The sequence below is a fragment of the Cydia fagiglandana genome, chromosome 4 (genome assembly GCF_963556715.1).
Source record: "Cydia fagiglandana chromosome 4, ilCydFagi1.1, whole genome shotgun sequence".
Lineage (NCBI taxonomy): Eukaryota > Metazoa > Arthropoda > Insecta > Lepidoptera > Tortricidae > Cydia > Cydia fagiglandana.
In genome coordinates, this window is record NC_085935.1 from 10,772,432 (window position 1) to 10,791,899 (window position 19,468).

Genomic DNA, 19,468 nt, shown 5'->3' on the forward strand with positions numbered 1-19,468 from the left:
ATCTAGACGGGGCAATCTCATCTATCGTTAACGCGTACAAAATCAAAAGGAATAACACACCATCGCACCGCACCTTAACCTTGGTGCGTCGCACCCAAGTCGCACCCATAAGTGAGAGCGATTGTGAGAGTGCATTTTAGTGCACCGCACTTCCATTAAGGCCGTAACACACTATCGCACCGCACCAAGGTCATTGTGCGACGCACCGATAAGTAAGAGCGAGAAAGAGATATCGCTTTCTCGCTCTTACTTATGGGTGCGTCACACAATGACCTTGGTGCGGTGCGATAGTCTGTTACCACTATTATGATCGCTCACAATCTTAAAGCCATAACAGACTGGCGTACAGGACCGCGACCTTTGGTTGGTTATTATGGCTTTTTTATGTTCTGGCCATAGATGAGCTATACGCGTGCCTCCTTGAGGGACAAAACATACGCAAAGCGACAATATTAAAAACACGTTTTAACTTTCCTGACAAAATACCAAAAAAAAACTACGTAATTCGGTCGGGTTATTTGTTGCCCACCATAAACCATACAAAAATTTTGGAGGGAAACAAACAAAAAGCGAGCTGTGACAAGGACAAGCAATAATACCGCTTTCTCTGCTACTCCTACTGAAATTTCCATAAGTGCATCTCGTTCGATTCACTGAAAATGGTTCGATCGTTTGGCCCCTCCCCCGTGTCATCTCTATGTTATTGTACTTCTATGGTTCTGGCACAGTCACTCTGTCAGTAGAAAAAGGCGGCAAATTTAAAAAATGTAGTCGCAAAGGGTTGAATCCCCATAGAAAATTTTTATTTCGCACCTTTTTCTACTGACAAAGTGAGTGTGTCTGAGTATAGTTTGTTCTTATAACCCCACCTTTGTGATTATAGGATTTATGAAGGAAAGAGATGCAAATATCGCAACCAGGAAGCCTACTCGATCGAAAATCGTTGGTGCCTGCCTCTCTATCGCACTTCCCCATTCATTTTTCGGTGTTGGTTGGTTGGTCAGGGACTCAGGGTAGGCTATTATGTATGATTAAAGTTGTTATGGGGAAACTTCTATCAAAAGGAGTTAGGCCTCCATATCAAGGATTTTACTTTCAATATTTTATTTTCAGCTTGGACGATTAATTTAAATAACTACATATCTTACCACGACACCTAAAGTTTGTGTACGGTACTTAGGGGTCATCCATTAATTACGTCTTGATTACGTCACACGAATTTGACCCCTCCCCCCTTCTAACTTACACTCCTGGTCACATTTGGCAACCCCCTCCACCATGGTGTGACGTCACATCAAGTCTTCAACGAAATCAGCAATTTATATAGTAATTTAATGACATGAAACCGATTAGGAATAAAAAAAAAAGAAAATCACGAATAAGAATTATTTAAATCCCTATTATTTAATACAGAAAAATCCAAACAAGGTTTGGAAACTAGAGTTAGACCAAGAAAAGTCTGCAGCGATTTAGATAGCCCACGCAGTGCCAGTGTTATTTTAAACGTCAAACTTCTATGAAGTTATGATGTATAAATAACGATTGCACTGCGTGAGCTATCAAAATCGCTGCAGACTTTTCTTGGTTTAACTCCAGGAAAGATAAAGTGACGTCACAAGGTTTGTGATTTCTCCCTCCCCCTTGTCACATTTTCTTGACCCCTTCCCTCCCCCAAAACGTGTACCTATCCTTTAATTGGTCAAACCAATAAGACAAAGACAGTATGATTATCTCTGTCTATGGTTGAAATGAGACAGTCCTTTTACTAACTATATAATCTTATATAATACTTAGACCAAAATAAGTATGCAGCGATTTTGATAGACTAGACCACAGACCTGTCATTATCATCGCTGAATGGCCTAGATTGTGCAAGTGTTATTTTAAAAGTCATACTTCTATGCAATTATGACGTACCTATATAATAAATAATATAAATATCACTTGCACATTCTGTGCTGTCATAGTAGTTGCAGAGTTATCTTGGTCTAACTCAACCTGACTTTCCCGAGTCTACTTAGGTAGGTAGTATATGAGCTCAATGAGTAACAGAAATAAGATCGTCAGAGCGAACACATTCTATCATCGTTCATCTAAAAATATACCTCAGCGTTATTTTGATCATACATGTTTCTGTTCCTTTCAGTTTTGTTCGTAAATACACCAACTGTTGAGAAGTGATTTGAGTGTATTAGAATAATTATAATTTATTATTTACGTTTATAACGGCATCGGCATAGTTATATGACGAAAGTCTAGGCGCTCATAAAGGTAGGTGCGTAAAATCTAAATCGAGACTTAGACGAAATTGTTTGTTTTTAGGATAAGATTAGATAATAGATTAATATGATAATTGATTGATTATTTATGGACGTTTAAACTTGCTTATCCGCGCGTTATTTTAAATAAATGAGGATTAATTATGATCGAAGAAAAATAATTTGATTAATTTGCACCGGTTCCTCAAACAACTTGTACAGCTTGACAAAGAGTATAAAAGGTAATAATTATATATGTAAACTTATGTTAGGGCACCGACTATACCACTTATACCAATGGAAAATCGATTCAAATTATATTCCGACAACGATACATTAGGTATATTAAATTTCAATTAAATTCTAGCCCATTGTGGCTAATACAAGCATGAAAAAAATTTTCACCACACCAACTGGTAAAGGCTCTCTTGATTGTTCAAAAACCGGTAGCAAAGTTGCATTTTATTCACATGTGAGGCAAAGTAATCAAATGCAAATTTTGAGTTGTTTTCTTATTTTTGCTGGTTGAATTGACTTTTAAATGATGATTTTCATAAGTATTTAATAACATTCATTTGGATTTGGTTGGTTTTGGTTTGATACAGTTAATATTTTCTTCAATTTGGTGTGGTAAAAAATTTACGTTTCACTGGGGGGCAAATTTTTCCCCCCTTGCAAAGCTCAAGATTCCGTTTTTCGAACCACTCACTACGCTCGTGGTTCAATTTTGGAATCTTTCGCTTGCTCGGGTATCAATATTAGCGGTTAAACAACAACTTTGTCCCGTTGTAAAACAAATAACTATTTTAGGGTACCTCCTATAATGTATTATGGCGCGCTTTTTATATGGGGCGTCTTTACTCGCAGGGCACGCGTCAAATAAGATAGCAGTTTTACTAGAAATATTTGAATCTCACGATTAGTAAAATCGACTGACATCTTCCAAAAACTTCATGTCACAATTAGCTGCTAATTGTACTAAGGTGCGTTGGGGTAAAGAGCGAGGTTCAATTATCTGCAAAAAAAATTGGGTCGATTAGTAGAGGAGCCGTTCATTTTTTTCGGTTACTAGAGGGGCGTTGTTTTTTGGGTCGATTAGAACTATTAGAAGCCATTAATTTGTGGACGGGTAATGCAATGGAATGGGTACTGTAATGTAATGGGATGAAACATAGTGCGGCGTCACGGCAGACCTAGAAGGAGGTGGCGGCACGATCTTGTGTCTTTCGGAAAGATTGGCCTAATATTGCCATAGAACGAGACGCGTGGAAGAAAGAGAGGGAGGCCTTTGTCCAGCAATGGGACACAACAGGTTAACAAATAAATAATAATAATATTAATAACTAATAGTGGCGAGTCACCGCCTGCCTCGATGACGGTGTTAACATTGTTATGGCAGGTGTCCGGACCTATTTTACAATAGCCCAGTCTCATTGTCCACCCAAACATCAATCCATAAACCGGTATACTGTTCACTTTTTCTACAATAGTCCCAATGCCTGCTGCGACCGGTTCACGGGTGTCTATTGTTGCGCCTGTGAACGGGTTCCAGCAGGCGTGCTACATGACATTAAAACTCTCCAAAGGGCCTCTACGTGTTGGATCTATATCCCCACGCAAGCCTATCAAAAGACCGGGATTTATAGGCCCGTGAAGTCCAAAAAGGAGATACATTAATAACTAATAATAATAACGGTATACTGTTCTCTTTTTCTACAATAGTCCCAATGCCTGCTGAGACCGGTTCATGGGTGTTTATTGTTGCACCTGTGAACGGGTTTCAGCAGGCGTTCTACATGACATAAAAGCTCTCCAAGGGGCCTCTACGTGTTGGATCTGTGTCCCCACGCAAGCCTATCAAAAAACCGGGATCATAGGCCCGTGATATCCAAGGAGATACAAATATTAATAATAATGTAATGTAGAGGTGTTAATTTTTGGGTCCATTGATAGAGCGGTGATAATTCATGAAATCATGACCGCTTAGTGATGAGCGTTAATTTTTTGTAGGGCAGTAGAGGGAGGAGGGACGTTAATTTTTGGGTAAATTAGTGGAAAAGTATTTGTTTTTGATCGAGCACCTTACAGGGAAGAGTAGGCGCGAGGGTTCGATATCCCATAACAAGCCCTGCTAATAAACTGGTTGTCCTGTTTGTTGGCATAAGTTTCAGTCAACCTACCTACAAAAAATAGTGCGAGGAGATAACTTATTCTTTCTGCAGTTACTCTTTCTTTCAGTTTCGAAACATAGTGATTCTAGATAATACCTATTTTAAAATATGTACTTAAACAATAAACATTATTTTTCAGGCCAAGGACAATGTCGAGATACAAACAACCAAAACCACTTGAAAGTATAGCTTTGACCAGGCTTGGTGACTGGATTGCAGTACAGGCGGAGCTTCTTATGGCGCCCATTTCAGCACAAGCTCAGCGGGACACTACTATTGCTCAAATATCACTATCGCGTCACATCGACAGTATTCGTAATTACATTGATTACAACGTTCCATGGATGGTTCATGATTTACTGGTAACTGAAGTTATAAGAGCGCTGTCGACGCTATTGGAAAACACTAAAAAGGCACACTTTCGAGGATCTATGGGAAAGTTTGTCAGTGAAATGAATGTCATTGTGAGAATGGTCGAGACTTTGTTTACAAGAAATTTGACTTATGTTTCTATCGATATCATACCAAAAATGATGCGTAGCGTTTTCTATTCAAAATTACAAATGCTATCAGGTCTAGTTTACCTAAACCTGGGGTCTCTCTCTGGAGGCTGGAAAACAGCCGACATGGAAGGATCCATAATTGAAGCACTCAAAGAACTTCATAATCTTAAATACTTGACAATAAATTACGATTGCACTGATAATATCTTACATTGTATAATACAAAATTGTAAAAAAATCGAAAAGTTGGATGTATCTAGTTCCAAATGCGTGACAAATGAAAGTATTAATATCTTGGCTAAGTTATTAACCCTGAAAGCTATACAATTATACAGGACATCTGTGACATATGAAGGCTTTGCAAGATTACTCATTAAGAGTAAAAATCTTGAGGATATTGGGCGCTGTGACGATATTGGTAAAGTTTTAGAATACATTGATTTGACAACTTCTTCTGCTAGACCACTAAAGTTGAAAACATATGTTAGTCGATATGCGCCGGCAAACCACTTGCAGTTAGCAGTAGATATGTGTCCGGATATACGAAGCATGACTGTCTTCCACAATGCTGTGCATGGCGATTTAATGATGCTCATAGGTCTTAAGGACCTTTGTGAGCTTAAATTACTGTCGTGTGATTTCTACGGAGATCAAGTTAAACAGATACTTCAAGTTAAGGGCTGTAACATCATACATCTACACCTTGAACACGTGGATCAAATAGATTTAAACGCTTTAATGTATATTAGCCAGATGTGTCCTCTTCTAGAACATTTGACTCTCTATAATTGTACATTGATACAACATACGTCGTTATATACAAAAAAGTTAGAGTTATTGCCATTCCGAAATCTAAAAAAGTTTACTTGTGTAGCAACTTGCAATGATGATCAATTATCTTTTGTTCTCGCTAATGCCTTAAATGTAGAATATGTTCACTTAGGTACCGCCGTTAATATAACAGATGAATTTGTATTCAAACTTTTAGATAAAAATCCCCTGATACATTTAAAAGAATTTCGGATCATGCATTCTGATTTCTTAACTATAGTATCGATTGAAAGGATTATTCAGAGTTGTATGAGCCTTCGAATACTTGTAGAGTTGGAAAGTTGGACTTCACTAACAGAGAGTGACCGAGAATATGTTAGAAATTATATTAAAGTTAGTAATTTCAATATCGACATGGCTCCTATTAGAAGATATGAGGTACTGAACAACTAAAGTTTACCTAGTCTAGCTATAAAGTCTAGCAGAAACTATGGTTTTCAAGTTATTTAAATAAGTTTTATATACCTAAAGGGACTAATAAATTCTAATGATAACAAAAAAATAAACCTTCCAAACTAGTCCGCAATTACCCCAATGCCCCTTATAAGAGTTCTGTGACCAAGTGTGACAAGTGACTGAGGGGGGTCAAAAAACCTAGAAATTCTTGTGATGTAATTAATCGATAAGGGGCTATTCATAAATTACGTCATTTCAAATTAGGGGGGGGTTTGGACATCGGATGATGGTAGCATGACGTAGGAGGAAATGGGGTCATTTGAAGTATCAAGGGTCAAAAATCGATGACGTAATTTATGGACAGCCCCTAACCCCTCGTATTTTTTCGGAACTTATTAGTACTTATTGTACCTACTGAGACTGACTGAAATAGCATAACACGTTCGTGCGTTTCCGTGAAAATACGATGGCTAACAATTACTCACTACATCTGTAGCACTTATTTTGTTTCAATGCTTTCTCAAATAAAATAAATTCAACCCAATTTGCTATATACCTATACCAAGCCTATACCTAACAATTCATGTTTTATATTATAAATAGTCAAATTTTGTATGGTGGGCCTTACATGGCAATACCGTAATGTGGTTGGACAAATATTTTAAAACTAATAAGAGGTCTTGGAAACCTAGCATTTTTTGATTGCGTATAGCTTAATAATCACTTGGAATTTAATTAGAACATTTCTGGATGTTCAGATTGCACTAAAAAAAAAGCTTTTAAAACCTATACAGCAATTTTCATACAAGATGCAGATCCGCATCCCACCCTAGTGTTTTCAAGTGAGACATTGCTATCACCATATGGGCATTGGCTATAGTGTTAACTCACACCCTGGAGCAGTGTTATCTGTGTAATAGGCTTTACTGAGTGTTAAGCATTTTGAAATCATTTATAAATTGTAAGTTGTTTTCAATTATATTGATCAAAATCCATTACATTTGTAAACATCACACATTATATGCAAATATGACTAGATGTATCATAAATTAACATCATTATTATCACCCTCTGATATTAAGTTAGGTATAAGAGCAAACATGTACACCGGATATATACCATTTGGAAAATTTGTTTGTTTACACTGTTTTATCCTTTTCAATTTAGCTTTGCCAAAGATTTTTATGTATTCTTTCAATGGTCTTGTAACTGATGAATCTGCATCATCTTTTTCTGTTTTCCCAGAAGATGTCACATTTTCTTTAACAATAATAACTCCATTTTCTGACAGGGCATCCCTGAAATCAAATAAGAAAAAAATTATAGTTATGTACTGTACATAGGTTTTGCTAATAGAGTCTGTACAGAAAGAGAAGAATGTATGGGCTCATTCTCTTTCTTGCACAGACTTTTTTATGGATCCCATTGTTTTTTTTTCTTATTATGAATGTATAATTAGTTTAACATGTTTTTTTTTTAACATGGATGATTGTTGATGTCTAAATGCAACTGTATAAAACTAGCATTTTATTGAAAACTGAACTTATCAACATGCCTACTGGTAACAGTAGTTAATATTAAATCATTTTATAAAGACATTTATCATACTATGTTAAAATGGATAAATTTCTTAACTTAATTTAGTTTTGTTTTTTTTTTCTTATCAGGTACCTAAATAGCATTGTACAAGTTAGGATAATACCTAACTTAGTTTTTAAGAAATGTATAACTAAATGATAACAATTACATAAATATATAGGTAGCTGCTAACTAATTATTACAGATCAAATTCCAGGCTCTGTCCATGATACATATTTTAGATAAATGTAAACAAAAAGATTTCTCATATTTACCTGCAATATGTTAAATATGACAGCAAATCATCATCTTTTAAATATCCTAAAACCCACTGGTTCCAAATTAGATCATATTTTTTCTCTGGTCTAAATTCTTGTAAACTCACTTTATACAAATTTCCTAATTTTTCTGCATTATTTCCAACATATTCCCTAATGGTGTTTATAAATTTTTCATCTGGTTCAATAACATCCACTGAGCTGAAATGAGGTATTAGTAAATTCTTAGATATTCTTCCAATGCCGGCTCCACAGTCAAGAGCTAAATTAGTAGATGGTGGATTTTCGGACGAGAGAATAGACTGTAGAAACAATCTGGATCCTTGAATATCTACATCCGAAATGAAGCCAAAACCTCCGAGTACACCATCAACCGTAGCCGGGATTTCGGACCAGTACTCTAAAGCTTTTTCATAGCATATAGTTTCTTGAGAATCGGTCATGCTTGATAAAATGTGTTATCCCCGAGATGCAGGAACACAAGGCAGTCAATATCGACTAACTTGTATTTCCGAACACGATAAATTCTTCATACACAAGTTATTCCAAATCACGTTATCAGACTTTATGTATTATATACTACTTTATTCGCGTTTTCCATGACCTCCATGCGTTTTTTATAGTTTTCGATTGATTTGACTATAATAATTTGACTTGACTTTGACACTTCTGACAGTACATATTAGGGGCTCTACAGTCTGTTAAGCCCCCTCCACACTCGCGATTAAATTGTCCCATCAAATCAGGCCGTGCGGACGTGCGGACTCAAACGCCAATAAAATTTGGCCTCTTCCACCAATTTTAAATTTATGGTGATATTTGAGCGCTCTAAATTAATAAAATGCCCCCAACCTCGAATATTAGCGTCACAAGGTATTCTTTCGTCCGCACCCCATTTTATCGGTCATCATCATCATCATCGGTCATAATCGGCGAGCCAAATTAGATTTTAAGTCCACACAGCCTGATTTGATGGGACAATTTAATCAGATTAGTGAAAAAAATTCTTTGTCTGGACAGGCCTTCCTTTAACTTGACTACTGCTAGAGTCTGGCTACTGAAATTTTACCTAAATTATTGGCGGGAAATTCAAAAAATCTTGGGCTGGTCACACTTTGCTTAGTAGGAATTATAGTTTTGATACTAGATAATATTTTTGGTATTCTGTGCACAAGTAAGGTACCTATGGAAATAAGCTAAATAAAAGTTTACGTGCACTCAAAGTCAGCTTACATAATTTCTACCACTATTTAAAGTACAGTCAGCAACATACACATATGTTTACGTTCCAATATTTAGATTTTATAGATATTTTTCAGAACTTTAAGTTTATCCGTTTTTTTATACACTTGTCCTATTTATGAGATTCAGGCATTAATAAATTCACGTACTTAATCAAAGTAATAGGCAAATGTTAGAACTAGTACTTAAAGTATCAAAATATTTATAGAGCACCAACCTCCTAATTTGTTTACATTTGGTTAGGAGTTGTAAACATTGCAGTTTTTCGTTATACAACGCTACACGTCGACTTCGCACATTGTCGTAATTATTTACGAGCTTAAATAATAGTTTGCGAACATCACTCAGTATAGAAATTATTAATATTATTTACAATAAACCCCTTATAAACCGCAAACAATTTGAATGAATGACATAAATTGACAACTCACTTTTAGCTTTTTTTAAAATCATAGACAATTGGTGATACAACAACGAAATATCTGTCAACAATTTTTGGCTAGCCAGACTCTAGTATGTGGATATGTGGATCCCTTTAATAATATTAACGCGCGTTGTATGGCAACACAATGGTAAACGTTCTTTACGTCAACTTTTATGGTGACAGAGGAAGGGATTTTTTGAAGATTCCAAAATGGTTAGTGAAATATTATTAAATTTCCTTTAATTGTGCCGATCTTGCCATAATATAAGATTTTTAACGTCTGATTGTATAATTTGTGACATATTTAAGATGCAGGGGTGTATATTTTCAGTGACACTACAGTGTGAATGAATGCCGTTTAGAAAATAATTGTTTCTTTCAAGTGCCGTGTTTTGTTTGATATAAATTGAAATTTTCATGCTTAATCATGCGGGAAAGTGCAGGTTTCCCCTTTAACTAGGGAATTTTCGTCAGTGTACCAGTTTGTTTTGATTCTCATAACCTCTGTCAGAGACAATGAAACGACTGTAACTCAGACGATACGAACGTTTAAAGTTTCTTCGGGCCCAGATACAGTCTCGCCAGGATACAGTTGAGAGGTGAAACTTCACTTTAAAACCTATAAAATAATACTTAATGGAACACATTATTTGTTACAGGGTAAGGTTAAGTGCTCAGAACTGCGTACGAAGGACAAGAAGGAGCTCTTCAAACAACTGGAAGAGCTGAAGACTGAGTTAACAAATCTCAGAGTAGCTAAAGTCACCGGTGGAGCAGCTTCCAAGCTGTCTAAAATGTAAGTGTATTTTTTAGTTTATTTATTTCTTGGAGTAAAGGCTATTACAGGATGCATTATTAATAAATGTTATAGGACATTAACAAATAAGAGATCTGGTCCATTTTTTGATGAAGAACAATAAATATTCATCATATTATAGAGACGGGATACAAAAAAACCAAGAGTTTTTACTTAAGTTTTGAATGAATAATTCAATCTTGATCAACCTATAATAGTTTAAGCTCTCTCTTCTAGTTCTGGACCATGAAATTTGTTACATATTGAAAGAAATTGGTTGTTTGCAGTTAGTATTATTATTAGAGAGCTGGTGGGCCTTTTCTACAGAGCTGGTTATTGGATGCATTGTACAGACGATTGGATTTTCAAGTAAAAAATATGATGATAAAAAGTAAATCTTATTAACTAATATAAAATTTATATTTTCACTTTTCAGTCGAGTGGTAAGGAAAGCCATTGCCCGGGTATACATTGTATACCACCAGAAGATGAAGGTTAACCTGCGTAACCACTACAAGAACAAGAAGTACAAGCCCCTAGACCTGAGGCCCAAGAAGACCCGTGCTATGCGCAAGGCCCTCACAAAGCATGAAGCCAAGATCAAGACCAGAAAAGAGATCAGAAAGAAGTCTCTCTTCCCCCCAAGGGTTTATGCTGTTAAGGCTTAATAAAATCACTTAAATATTTTGGTGTTTTTATTTTCTCATCAAACAAGAAGTCTGTAACTAATACAGAATTATTAATAGCAATCTAATCAGATCTAGGGAATATGCTTTATTTGTGCAAGGTATCGTGCGGTAATATTGACGACTACGCTATTCGCGTCCGTTAAACCTGTTGCCCTTTGGGGGTCATCCATTAATTACATCACACGTTTAGGGGGAGGGAGGGGTCAAGAAAATGTGACATATTGTGACATGGGGGAGGGGGGAGACACAAACTTTGTGACGTCACTTTAACTTCGTCAGTAACCGAAAATTTATTTAATTTTTTTTATTCGCTGTACATTTAAATAACAAGTTTTTAAAACGATAATCGTTTTTATTCGTTTAATTTTGTTTCCTAAGCAGTTTTGGGTTATAAAATTACAAATATTTTGATAAAATATTAATAATACTTAGGTACTTAATTCGATTTGGCGATTTCGTAGAAAAAATGTGACGTCACACTAGGGGGGAGGGGTTTGCCAAATGTGACCAAGTGTGACAAGGAGGGGGGGAGGGGTCAAAAAACCTAGAAATTCGTGTGACGTAATTAATGGATGACCCCTTGCATGTCTCAACCCATTGTGGCATATTCACTTGATCTGGATGCACCTTTCAAAGCAAAGAATGCAAATTTCTCACATATCTATGTGGTTTGCAGTCTATGTCTCCTTATCCTATTACTTTTTTTAGCTCTTACAGTTCTGGGTCACTGAACCTTGTTTTATCAAGTAGTGGTTAGCCTTGACTAAGTAATGTAAAACTAAAACTTTGTTAACATGGCGGATTGAGGATGTATCTCAACATGTTCATATCATGTAGGTAGGTAGTCAGGTACCTATTTTTATCCAGAATGCCAGTGGTTTCAATTTTGGTCTTGGTTGTTCAGATATGCCAAGCTCCTATTTTATAATTCTTCATGTTTTTGTTTCTTGCGGTGGGGGAATGACCAAAATTCGGAGCCCAATCCTATAACATCTCTTTCTCTTTTAGCAAATGCAGTAAAGGATGAGACACAGTTCCCAATGAAATAATTAGCTTTCCCAAGAATTGCCAAATCCATGTGAGGATTTGGAGGCTTTAAGTTTACAATAGATACATCTAATCTGTGCAAGGCATTTGTTAAATCATCAACCATGGGATTGGAATCTGAAGCCACAAAGACATACTTTATGTCATTCAATCTCTTTAGTACTCTCTTTATTTGTCTGAAATAAAAAAAATTGAATTAATAGGATAAATTATATTCATTAGTCTCACAAATTTCAAAATTAACCCATTATCCTTTTGCCCACAATCAATCAATATACCTAATGACAGCTTCTAACATTTCAAATATACCTTTATTATTTGGATGAATACTCTTGAAAGTTATATAAAATAATTAGGGTATTAAGAAGCTAATAGAATAATTCAATCTCTCTGTCTTATGATGGGTATCTCTACCTTATACCCAAAATGAGATATTAGACAATGTCCTGTCAAGAGTAATATTATATATCTAGATTTAAAGTAGAAATTTTAAAGAAGTAGAAGTTTTCTAATATCATACTTAATGATGTCCGACTTTGATGGCAGGCACATGGATTCTGTCAGAGGCCCTCTTTCATTTTTATAGCCCACACACTGAGGAGCAGCAAATAATAGAGGGCTGTCCTTCACATGTTGACAAGCCCTTGCCCAGTCCTGGCCGTTCCGGAGGTGGATGCCAAGAAAACCACCCCCACTCATGTTTTTCTTTATGAACTGCCTTGATCTTGTTGCAATGTCATCACTCCATTGCATGTACTTATGCAAAGGTCTATTTTCATTTTGCACAGGAAAACTGGCAGGAGCACCTGAGAAAACAAAACAGTACATACTTATTAATCTTATTCTGCCCTACTAAGCCAAATAGTGCTATCTTAAAAGAAAATTCATTGGTAACTTATACTTTAGTTTCTATAGCTGTTCTATTATCAAAATCATTTGTAATTAAGATAGCACTTTTCAGCGTAGGAGCGGAGGGCAGTATTATGAATAAAAAAGCAAACAACCAAAAATAATTCAGATGCCAATTTTGATCATGCTGAGTGCTGTAAGGAAATCACCTGTGAAGGCTAACACTGGCCATTTTGCAGCTGGGTATTTCTGCTGCCATTTTTCAATCATAGCAGCATTGGTTGAATCATAATTCAAGGGCCCATAGAATTCTGATGCTGCAAAGTCTATATTAAATGTATCCCAGAATGGACCAAACGGGTTACCAGATTTTGCATTGCAACTATTATCTTGTTCTCCTTGCCGTTGAGTGTAACAGAAAGCTACCCTTTTTTCACTTGGCCAGAGAGTGGGTGCAATTTCAGACATGAAGTGTTCCATTTTTATCACCTTATGATACTGGGCTAAAGCTTCAGGTTTAAAGTAAGTGTCAAAAGGAACTTGCCTAGACCTCGGCTCTCCGTACCTGTATTCAACCCATGGAGGTAAAATCAATGTTCTGTTAAGGGCTTTACTGAATGCTAGGGCGCCTAGGAAGTGATCTGCTTGGTTACCAAACCTGCCTGTAAATAATTATAAAATTAGAATTAAGAAAAGTTGCCTTGTAGTTATTGCGAAGAGCTAAATTCGTTTAGTAAATACCATTTGCCATGCCGGTAGAACTTAGAACAAAGGTGCTTATGCTTACCCATACAAGGACAGTATGCCAAGTACCCATTACTATCCTGGACATCAGAACAAGCTAATTCTATAGTAAATAAGAAAAACAATACGCATTTTAACATATTGATAAATAAAATACGAATTTTATTCCTTTTACTCTGCACAAGTCGAAATTTCAGTTACACTTTTGACAGTGACAAGACGATGACAAGTGACATAACCCGCAGAGGGCTACCGCACCGCGAAATCCGAAATTCGCAAATTTCGGGGATCTTTCTCTTTTACTCCAATGAAGGCGTAATAAGAGTGACAAAGAAAAATGCCCGCAATTAGCGAACTTCGATATTCGCGGTTATGTCCAGTTTACATTCGCGTGCGAGACTCGAGTGTAAAGCGGTATCCAAACGGAACTGATCAAATCGACCGAAATGAAATTGGCGATATTAGAGCCCTCTAAGGCCAAGCACGCACCACGATTTTAGAATCGCGCTGTAATTTATCGCAGAAAATTCACTGCGCGCACTGCGATGAAAAGTCGACGATTTGTTCATTCTCGACATGGATTTCGTACCAGTCGCTTGTCGTGAAACAATATGCAATCGCTGTATGACTTTGAGTATTTATACCACAAAGGTGATCTCCTTCTATTTCTATAATTAAACGGTCAACATCTAGCGTCTCATCTTGTGACTCCATAGGAGAAGCAGGTTCCGATATGTTGACGCTTGGAGAGCGAAATGCCGACTGAGGTCCGGGTGCGATTTTATTATCGCAGTGCGCGCAGTGCCATACAACTCCGTATGCTGCAATTCACTTTGCGACAATCGCGTCGCGAGCAGTCGCGGAAAAATGTGACGAATCACAATTTTAAAATCGCTGCGATTTTTTTGTCGCATATGCGCGCACTGCCAAATAAACACATACGTTAGACCCCATTCGCACGACAGCTTAAAAAGCGTTGCGTTAAAACCCGACGTTGGCGCTTTTTTACCGTTTCCAATATTTGTGTTCATACGAACGCTTAAAAATCACTTGTGAGTCGTACTGCCACGTACGCATCTCAGCAAAGCCATACTTTATTTGCTATTACGACGTATTATTTGAATATAGCTTGAATATTTCAGGAATTTGTAAGCATAAGTTGACATTTTTAAGGTGAAACTATGGGTGAAACTGATAATAATCTTGACGATTGACACCAAAAATTTACACTTGACAGCCAACTGACAGCAGCGCCGGCGCTTTTTTAACGCTTGTGAGAACATCCGTGTATCGGAGTTCCGTATGCTCTATTCAATTTGACGCCAACGCTCAACGCCGAAAATCGAACAGTGCTCGATAAAAAAGCGCCGCGCTTAAAAACCGCCTTCGTGTGAATACATACATGGTTATCCATTTGTGTCATTCAAACGCTTTTTTAACGCGCGTTGAAAAAGCTGCCGTGCGAACGGGGCCTTACATTTCTGCGACTAACTTATCGCGCGACAAAAAGTCGTGGTGCGCGCTTGGCCTAAATTGAAAAAATGCCCTAGAACGAAAATATTGGTTAGGCCATAATTGTTAAAAAAAAAAGAAAAGAAAATATTGGCCTCACAAATTGGTATTCTTGCGTCCGCACCTCATTTTATCGGTAATATCGGTCATTATCGGCGAGCCAAATTGGTATTTGCGTCCGCACGTCCTGATTCAATCGGGCAATTTAATCAGATTGGCGAAAAATTGACTAATCTGGATACGCCTTAAAGGCCCCATTCGCACGACAGCTTAAAAAGCGTTGCGTTAAAACCCGACGTTGGCGCTTTTTTACCGTTTTCAATATTTGTGTTCATATGAACGCTTAAAAATCACTTGTGAGTCGTACTGCCACGTACGCATCTCAGCAAAGCAAGGGCCCAACGCTTTCTGTTCTCTTTGACGGCGCAGCAACTAGTATCAATTCTCTCTCCTTGCTCTTTTAAAAATGCCGTTTGTCAAAAAAGGACAACCATACTGTTGACAAGATGGACTGTCCCCTTTTTAGGTGACCCAGGTTGTGCATGTGTGCGTAAAAACGTATATGTGTGCTCTTTTAGGGATGTAAAAAGTCGATTTTAATCATGTTATATATCGATAAACGCTACACAGCGGAACGAAATAGCGATTATAGTCCGGTGTCCGGCTGCATGAAACAAACCTCATCAAAAAATAGAATACCCTGTAGAGGTACCTGACATTTAGTAGCTTCGAACGCACTTGGTCGGCCTGGGCTTAACCTGGCAGATTTTGTACAAATGGCAAAAACGTTGGACAAAAATTCATCAAAAAAAACCTCATCGAAAAATAGAATGAAACTTGTATGGTAGGATACCTGACCTTGAGGACAGTAAAAAAAAAGTGGTCGGCCTCACCTTAGCCTGGCAGTTTTTGCAGTCCGACCAGATTTATTGGGTCACGTGAGAGCTACAATTTACCTCATCGAAAAATATAATAAAACAAACGGATTATAATAGCTAAAATAAGCCTGTTGACGTATGTCTTGGTCGGCCTCACCTTAACCGGGCAGTTTTTGCAGTCCGACCAAATTTATAAAAAAATCATCAAAAAATTTTTATTGAAAAATCGTATGAAACTTATATAGTACGATAGCTGCCTTTGAGGACAGTAAAAAAAAGTGGTCGGCTAAATCCTGTGTTCGCAGGTTCCTGTGTCCGACCAATTTTGTGGTACCACGTGAGAGCTACAATTTACCTCATCGAAAAATAGAATGAAACAAACGGATTATAATAGCTAAAATAAGCCTGTTGACGTGTGTCTTGGTTGGCCTCACCTTAACCTGGCAGTTTTTGCAGTCCGACCAAATTTATAAAAAAAACATCAAAAAAAATTTATTGAAAAATCGTATCAAACTTGTATGGTATACGATATCTGCCTTTGAGGACAGTAAAAAAAAAGTGGTCGGCCAAATCCTGTATTGGCAGGTTCCTGTGTCCGACCAATTTTGTGGTACCATGTGAGAGCTACAATTTACCTCATCGAAAACTAGAATGAAACAAACGGATTATAATAGCTAAAATAAGCCTGTTGACGTATGTCTTGGTCGGCCTCACCTTAACCGGGCAGTTTTTGTAGTCCGACCAAATTTATAAAAAAATCATCAAATTTTTTTATCGAAAAATCGTATGAAACTTGTATGGTACGATAGTTGCCTTTGAGGACAGTAAAAAAAGTGGTCGGCCAAATCCTGTGTTGGCAGGTTCCTGTGTCCGACCAATTTTGTGGTACCACGTGAGAGCTACAATTTACCTCATCGAAAAATAGAATGAAACAAACGGATTATAATACCTAAAATAAACCTGTTGACGTATGTCTTGGTCGGCCTCACCTTAACCTGGCAGTTTTTGCAGTCCGGCCAAATTTATAAAAAAATCATCAAAATTTTATTATTGAAAAATCGTATCAAACTTGTATGGTATACGATAGCTGCCTTTGAGGACAGTAAAAAAAAAGTGGTCGGCCAAATCCTGTATTGGCAGGTTCCTGTGTCCGACCAATTTTGTGGTACCATGTGAGGGCTACAATTAGGGCTTGCATTCCGGAATTCCGGAATCTCGAAATTCCGGAATCTCAGACAAATTTTCCGATATTACAATTCCGGAATTAAAATTCCGGAATTGGATTTAAGTACTTTTTTCAGGTTTTAATACGTTTATTATTGAAAATTGTTAAGAAACTAAAAAAATATCGAAAAATCGTATGAAACTTGTATGGTACGATAGCTGCCTTTGAGGACAGTAAAAAAAAGTAGTCGGCCAAATCCTGTGTTGGCAGGTTCCTGTGTCCGACCAATTTTGTGGTACCGCGTGAGAGCTATAATTTACCTCATCGAAAAATAGAATGAAACAAACGGATTATAATACCTCAAATAAACCTGTTGATGTATGGCTTGGTCGGCCTCACCGTAGCCTGGCAGTTTTTGCAGTCCGACCAAATTTGTGGTACCACGTGACAGCTACAATTTACCTCATCGAAAATAGGATGAAAAAAAAAACGGATTATAATAGCTAAAATAAAACTGTTGACGTATGTCTTGTTACGGACGGCTTTCGAACATCAAAAATTAAAAAGGGGAAAAAAAATCCTAGTAGTTACCACCAACTCGGTTTGGTGGTACCTACTGGGAATTTTTATTCCCAGTAGTTACCTATAGGTATATTTCCACAATTTGTCGCACACTATTGCAGTATTTTGGAGAAAAAAAAAACAAAACCGCATTGATAACCTTCTCCTTTGGGATTTGGAAGTCGGTTAAAACAGGAGAATGTTTACAATTTTTTTTTTTTTTTCTGGCTTACTCCCTGCAATTTTGCACAGGGTGAATTTGCCAATGTCGGTGTTGACTTTCACACGTGAGGAGAATGTTCGGTATAATAATTTTGCATTTTTGGGAGGATGTAGTTGGGGAAACCTAAAAACAAATAATTGTTATGAACATCACAGACAAACACATGACGAATACAACGATTAGCAAAAAAGCGGGAAGCGGATGACAGAACGTTAGTAGTGCCAACATGAAGGAAGTGGAAGAGAAGAAAACGATATATATATGTAGATAGAAATAGAGAGTATAGAATAAAACGAGTATAGATTGACATGAATTATACGCATTAAATTAGAAAAGATAAGACAATATTTAGAGTTTTATGTTATTTGTTTGTAAATATTTAATTAGAATAGAAGTTAGCTTAGTATCCATGTGGCAAAGAAGCGAGCTAAAGCATATAGGTCGCGGAACATTATCGGGTAATACATCGTACAGCGAGTAGCTACATTTTGTACAAGCAAAGAAGATGTGGTCCAAGTTGCCCTCATCCAACCCACATTCACACAATGAGTTCGCACGGACACCAATCATAGCCAGAAATAACGGGGTACATACTTTGCCTAAGCGTAAACGGCAAATGGTGGATATTACCCACTTCGGAGAAGTACGGAATCGATAGAACCACGGTTTTCGAGTAATTCGAGGTTGTACACAGCCATAATGTTTACCAGTTTCCAATCTAGACATATCCCATTGCCTCTGCCATGTATTAAACATATCAGATAGCGCACAACTCAACAGGTCAGTACTGTAAATTTCCTGTTTTAGTGAACCAATCTCAATCGCCCGTTTTGCCCATATATCAGCCATCTCATTGCCTCTACCACAGTGGCTTGGAACCCATCCCAGAACAATATGCAGGCCCCTCGATTCACACCTACGTAGCACAGCTTTAATTTGAAGAATCAATGGAAATTTGGCTTTAAATTTTAATTGATTGCCTACTATTGCCTGCAGGCAACTCCTACTGTCAGAGAAGATAATTGTTTTTTTAATGTTATGTGTGTCTGCATATTTGACAGCCTCCAGAATTGCAACTGCCTCACCTGTGAAAATGGACGCTTGAGGAGGACATTTAAATGGAAGGACGATATTGTACCGTGGAATCCACACCGCTGCTCCCACACATCTTGCAGGATCCACCTTAGAAGCGTCAGTAAAAACCGGTAAGTAATCTTGCCATTTATCTAAAAATTTATTAAATTTGTTGTTTGCTCCTGGATCATCTTTGAAAATTCCTATGTCTAATATGACCTTTGGTGAGTGTGTTAGGGTCTCAAACGC

The 19,468-nt window shown here is 37.2% G+C and overlaps 5 protein-coding genes across 5 annotated transcripts in view; 3 read left to right on the forward strand and 2 right to left on the reverse strand.

The window, feature by feature from the left end:
- LOC134663691 (chromodomain-helicase-DNA-binding protein 9) overlaps positions 1–19,468 on the forward strand; it is a 275,973-nt gene that overhangs the window by 64,600 nt on the left and 191,905 nt on the right. The window lies entirely within an intron of this gene.
- On the forward strand, positions 4,579–17,977 carry LOC134663704 (uncharacterized). Its single transcript, XM_063520159.1, has 2 exons — positions 4,579–6,179; positions 17,949–17,977. Exon 1 carries the CDS (start codon positions 4,579–4,581, stop codon positions 6,154–6,156), a length of 1,578 nt encoding a protein of 525 aa, XP_063376229.1. The 3' UTR covers positions 6,157–6,179; positions 17,949–17,977.
- LOC134663713 (alpha N-terminal protein methyltransferase 1-like) lies at positions 7,126–8,668 on the reverse strand. The gene is made up of 2 exons (XM_063520169.1): positions 8,013–8,668; positions 7,126–7,457 (listed from the first exon to the last, which is right to left on the reverse strand). Exons 1-2 carry the CDS (start codon positions 8,456–8,458, stop codon positions 7,202–7,204), a joined length of 702 nt encoding a protein of 233 aa, XP_063376239.1. The 5' UTR covers positions 8,459–8,668; the 3' UTR covers positions 7,126–7,201.
- On the forward strand, positions 9,780–11,163 carry LOC134663716 (large ribosomal subunit protein uL29). The gene is made up of 3 exons (XM_063520173.1): positions 9,780–9,894; positions 10,341–10,477; positions 10,914–11,163. Exons 1-3 carry the CDS (start codon positions 9,892–9,894, stop codon positions 11,143–11,145), a joined length of 372 nt encoding a protein of 123 aa, XP_063376243.1. The 5' UTR covers positions 9,780–9,891; the 3' UTR covers positions 11,146–11,163.
- Positions 12,069–13,997, reverse strand: LOC134663710 (GDP-fucose protein O-fucosyltransferase 1). The gene is made up of 4 exons (XM_063520166.1): positions 13,850–13,997; positions 13,272–13,724; positions 12,734–13,019; positions 12,069–12,389 (listed from the first exon to the last, which is right to left on the reverse strand). Exons 1-4 carry the CDS (start codon positions 13,944–13,946, stop codon positions 12,089–12,091), a joined length of 1,137 nt encoding a protein of 378 aa, XP_063376236.1. The 5' UTR covers positions 13,947–13,997; the 3' UTR covers positions 12,069–12,088.

What these genes read in the sequence shown, in the direction of transcription:
- LOC134663704 (XM_063520159.1), top strand. Translation starts at nt 4,579, where the DNA reads ATGTCGAGATACAAACAACCAAAACCACTTGAAAGTATAGCTTTGACC.
- LOC134663713 (XM_063520169.1), bottom strand. Translation starts at nt 8,458, where the DNA reads ATGACCGATTCTCAAGAAACTATATGCTATGAAAAAGCTTTAGAGTAC. An exon ending in TCATATTTAACATATTGCAG is followed by an intron (nt 7,458 to 8,012) that starts GTAAATATGAGA and finishes ATTTGATTTCAG; the next exon opens with GGATGCCCTGTCAGAAAATG.
- LOC134663716 (XM_063520173.1), top strand. An exon ending in GCTTCCAAGCTGTCTAAAAT is followed by an intron (nt 10,478 to 10,913) that starts GTAAGTGTATTT and finishes TTCACTTTTCAG; the next exon opens with TCGAGTGGTAAGGAAAGCCA.
- LOC134663710 (XM_063520166.1), bottom strand. Translation starts at nt 13,946, where the DNA reads ATGTTAAAATGCGTATTGTTTTTCTTATTTACTATAGAATTAGCTTGT. An exon ending in GGCATACTGTCCTTGTATGG is followed by an intron (nt 13,725 to 13,849) that starts GTAAGCATAAGC and finishes AATTATTTACAG; the next exon opens with GCAGGTTTGGTAACCAAGCA. An exon ending in TCAAAGTCGGACATCATTAA is followed by an intron (nt 12,390 to 12,733) that starts GTATGATATTAG and finishes TTTTTATTTCAG; the next exon opens with ACAAATAAAGAGAGTACTAA.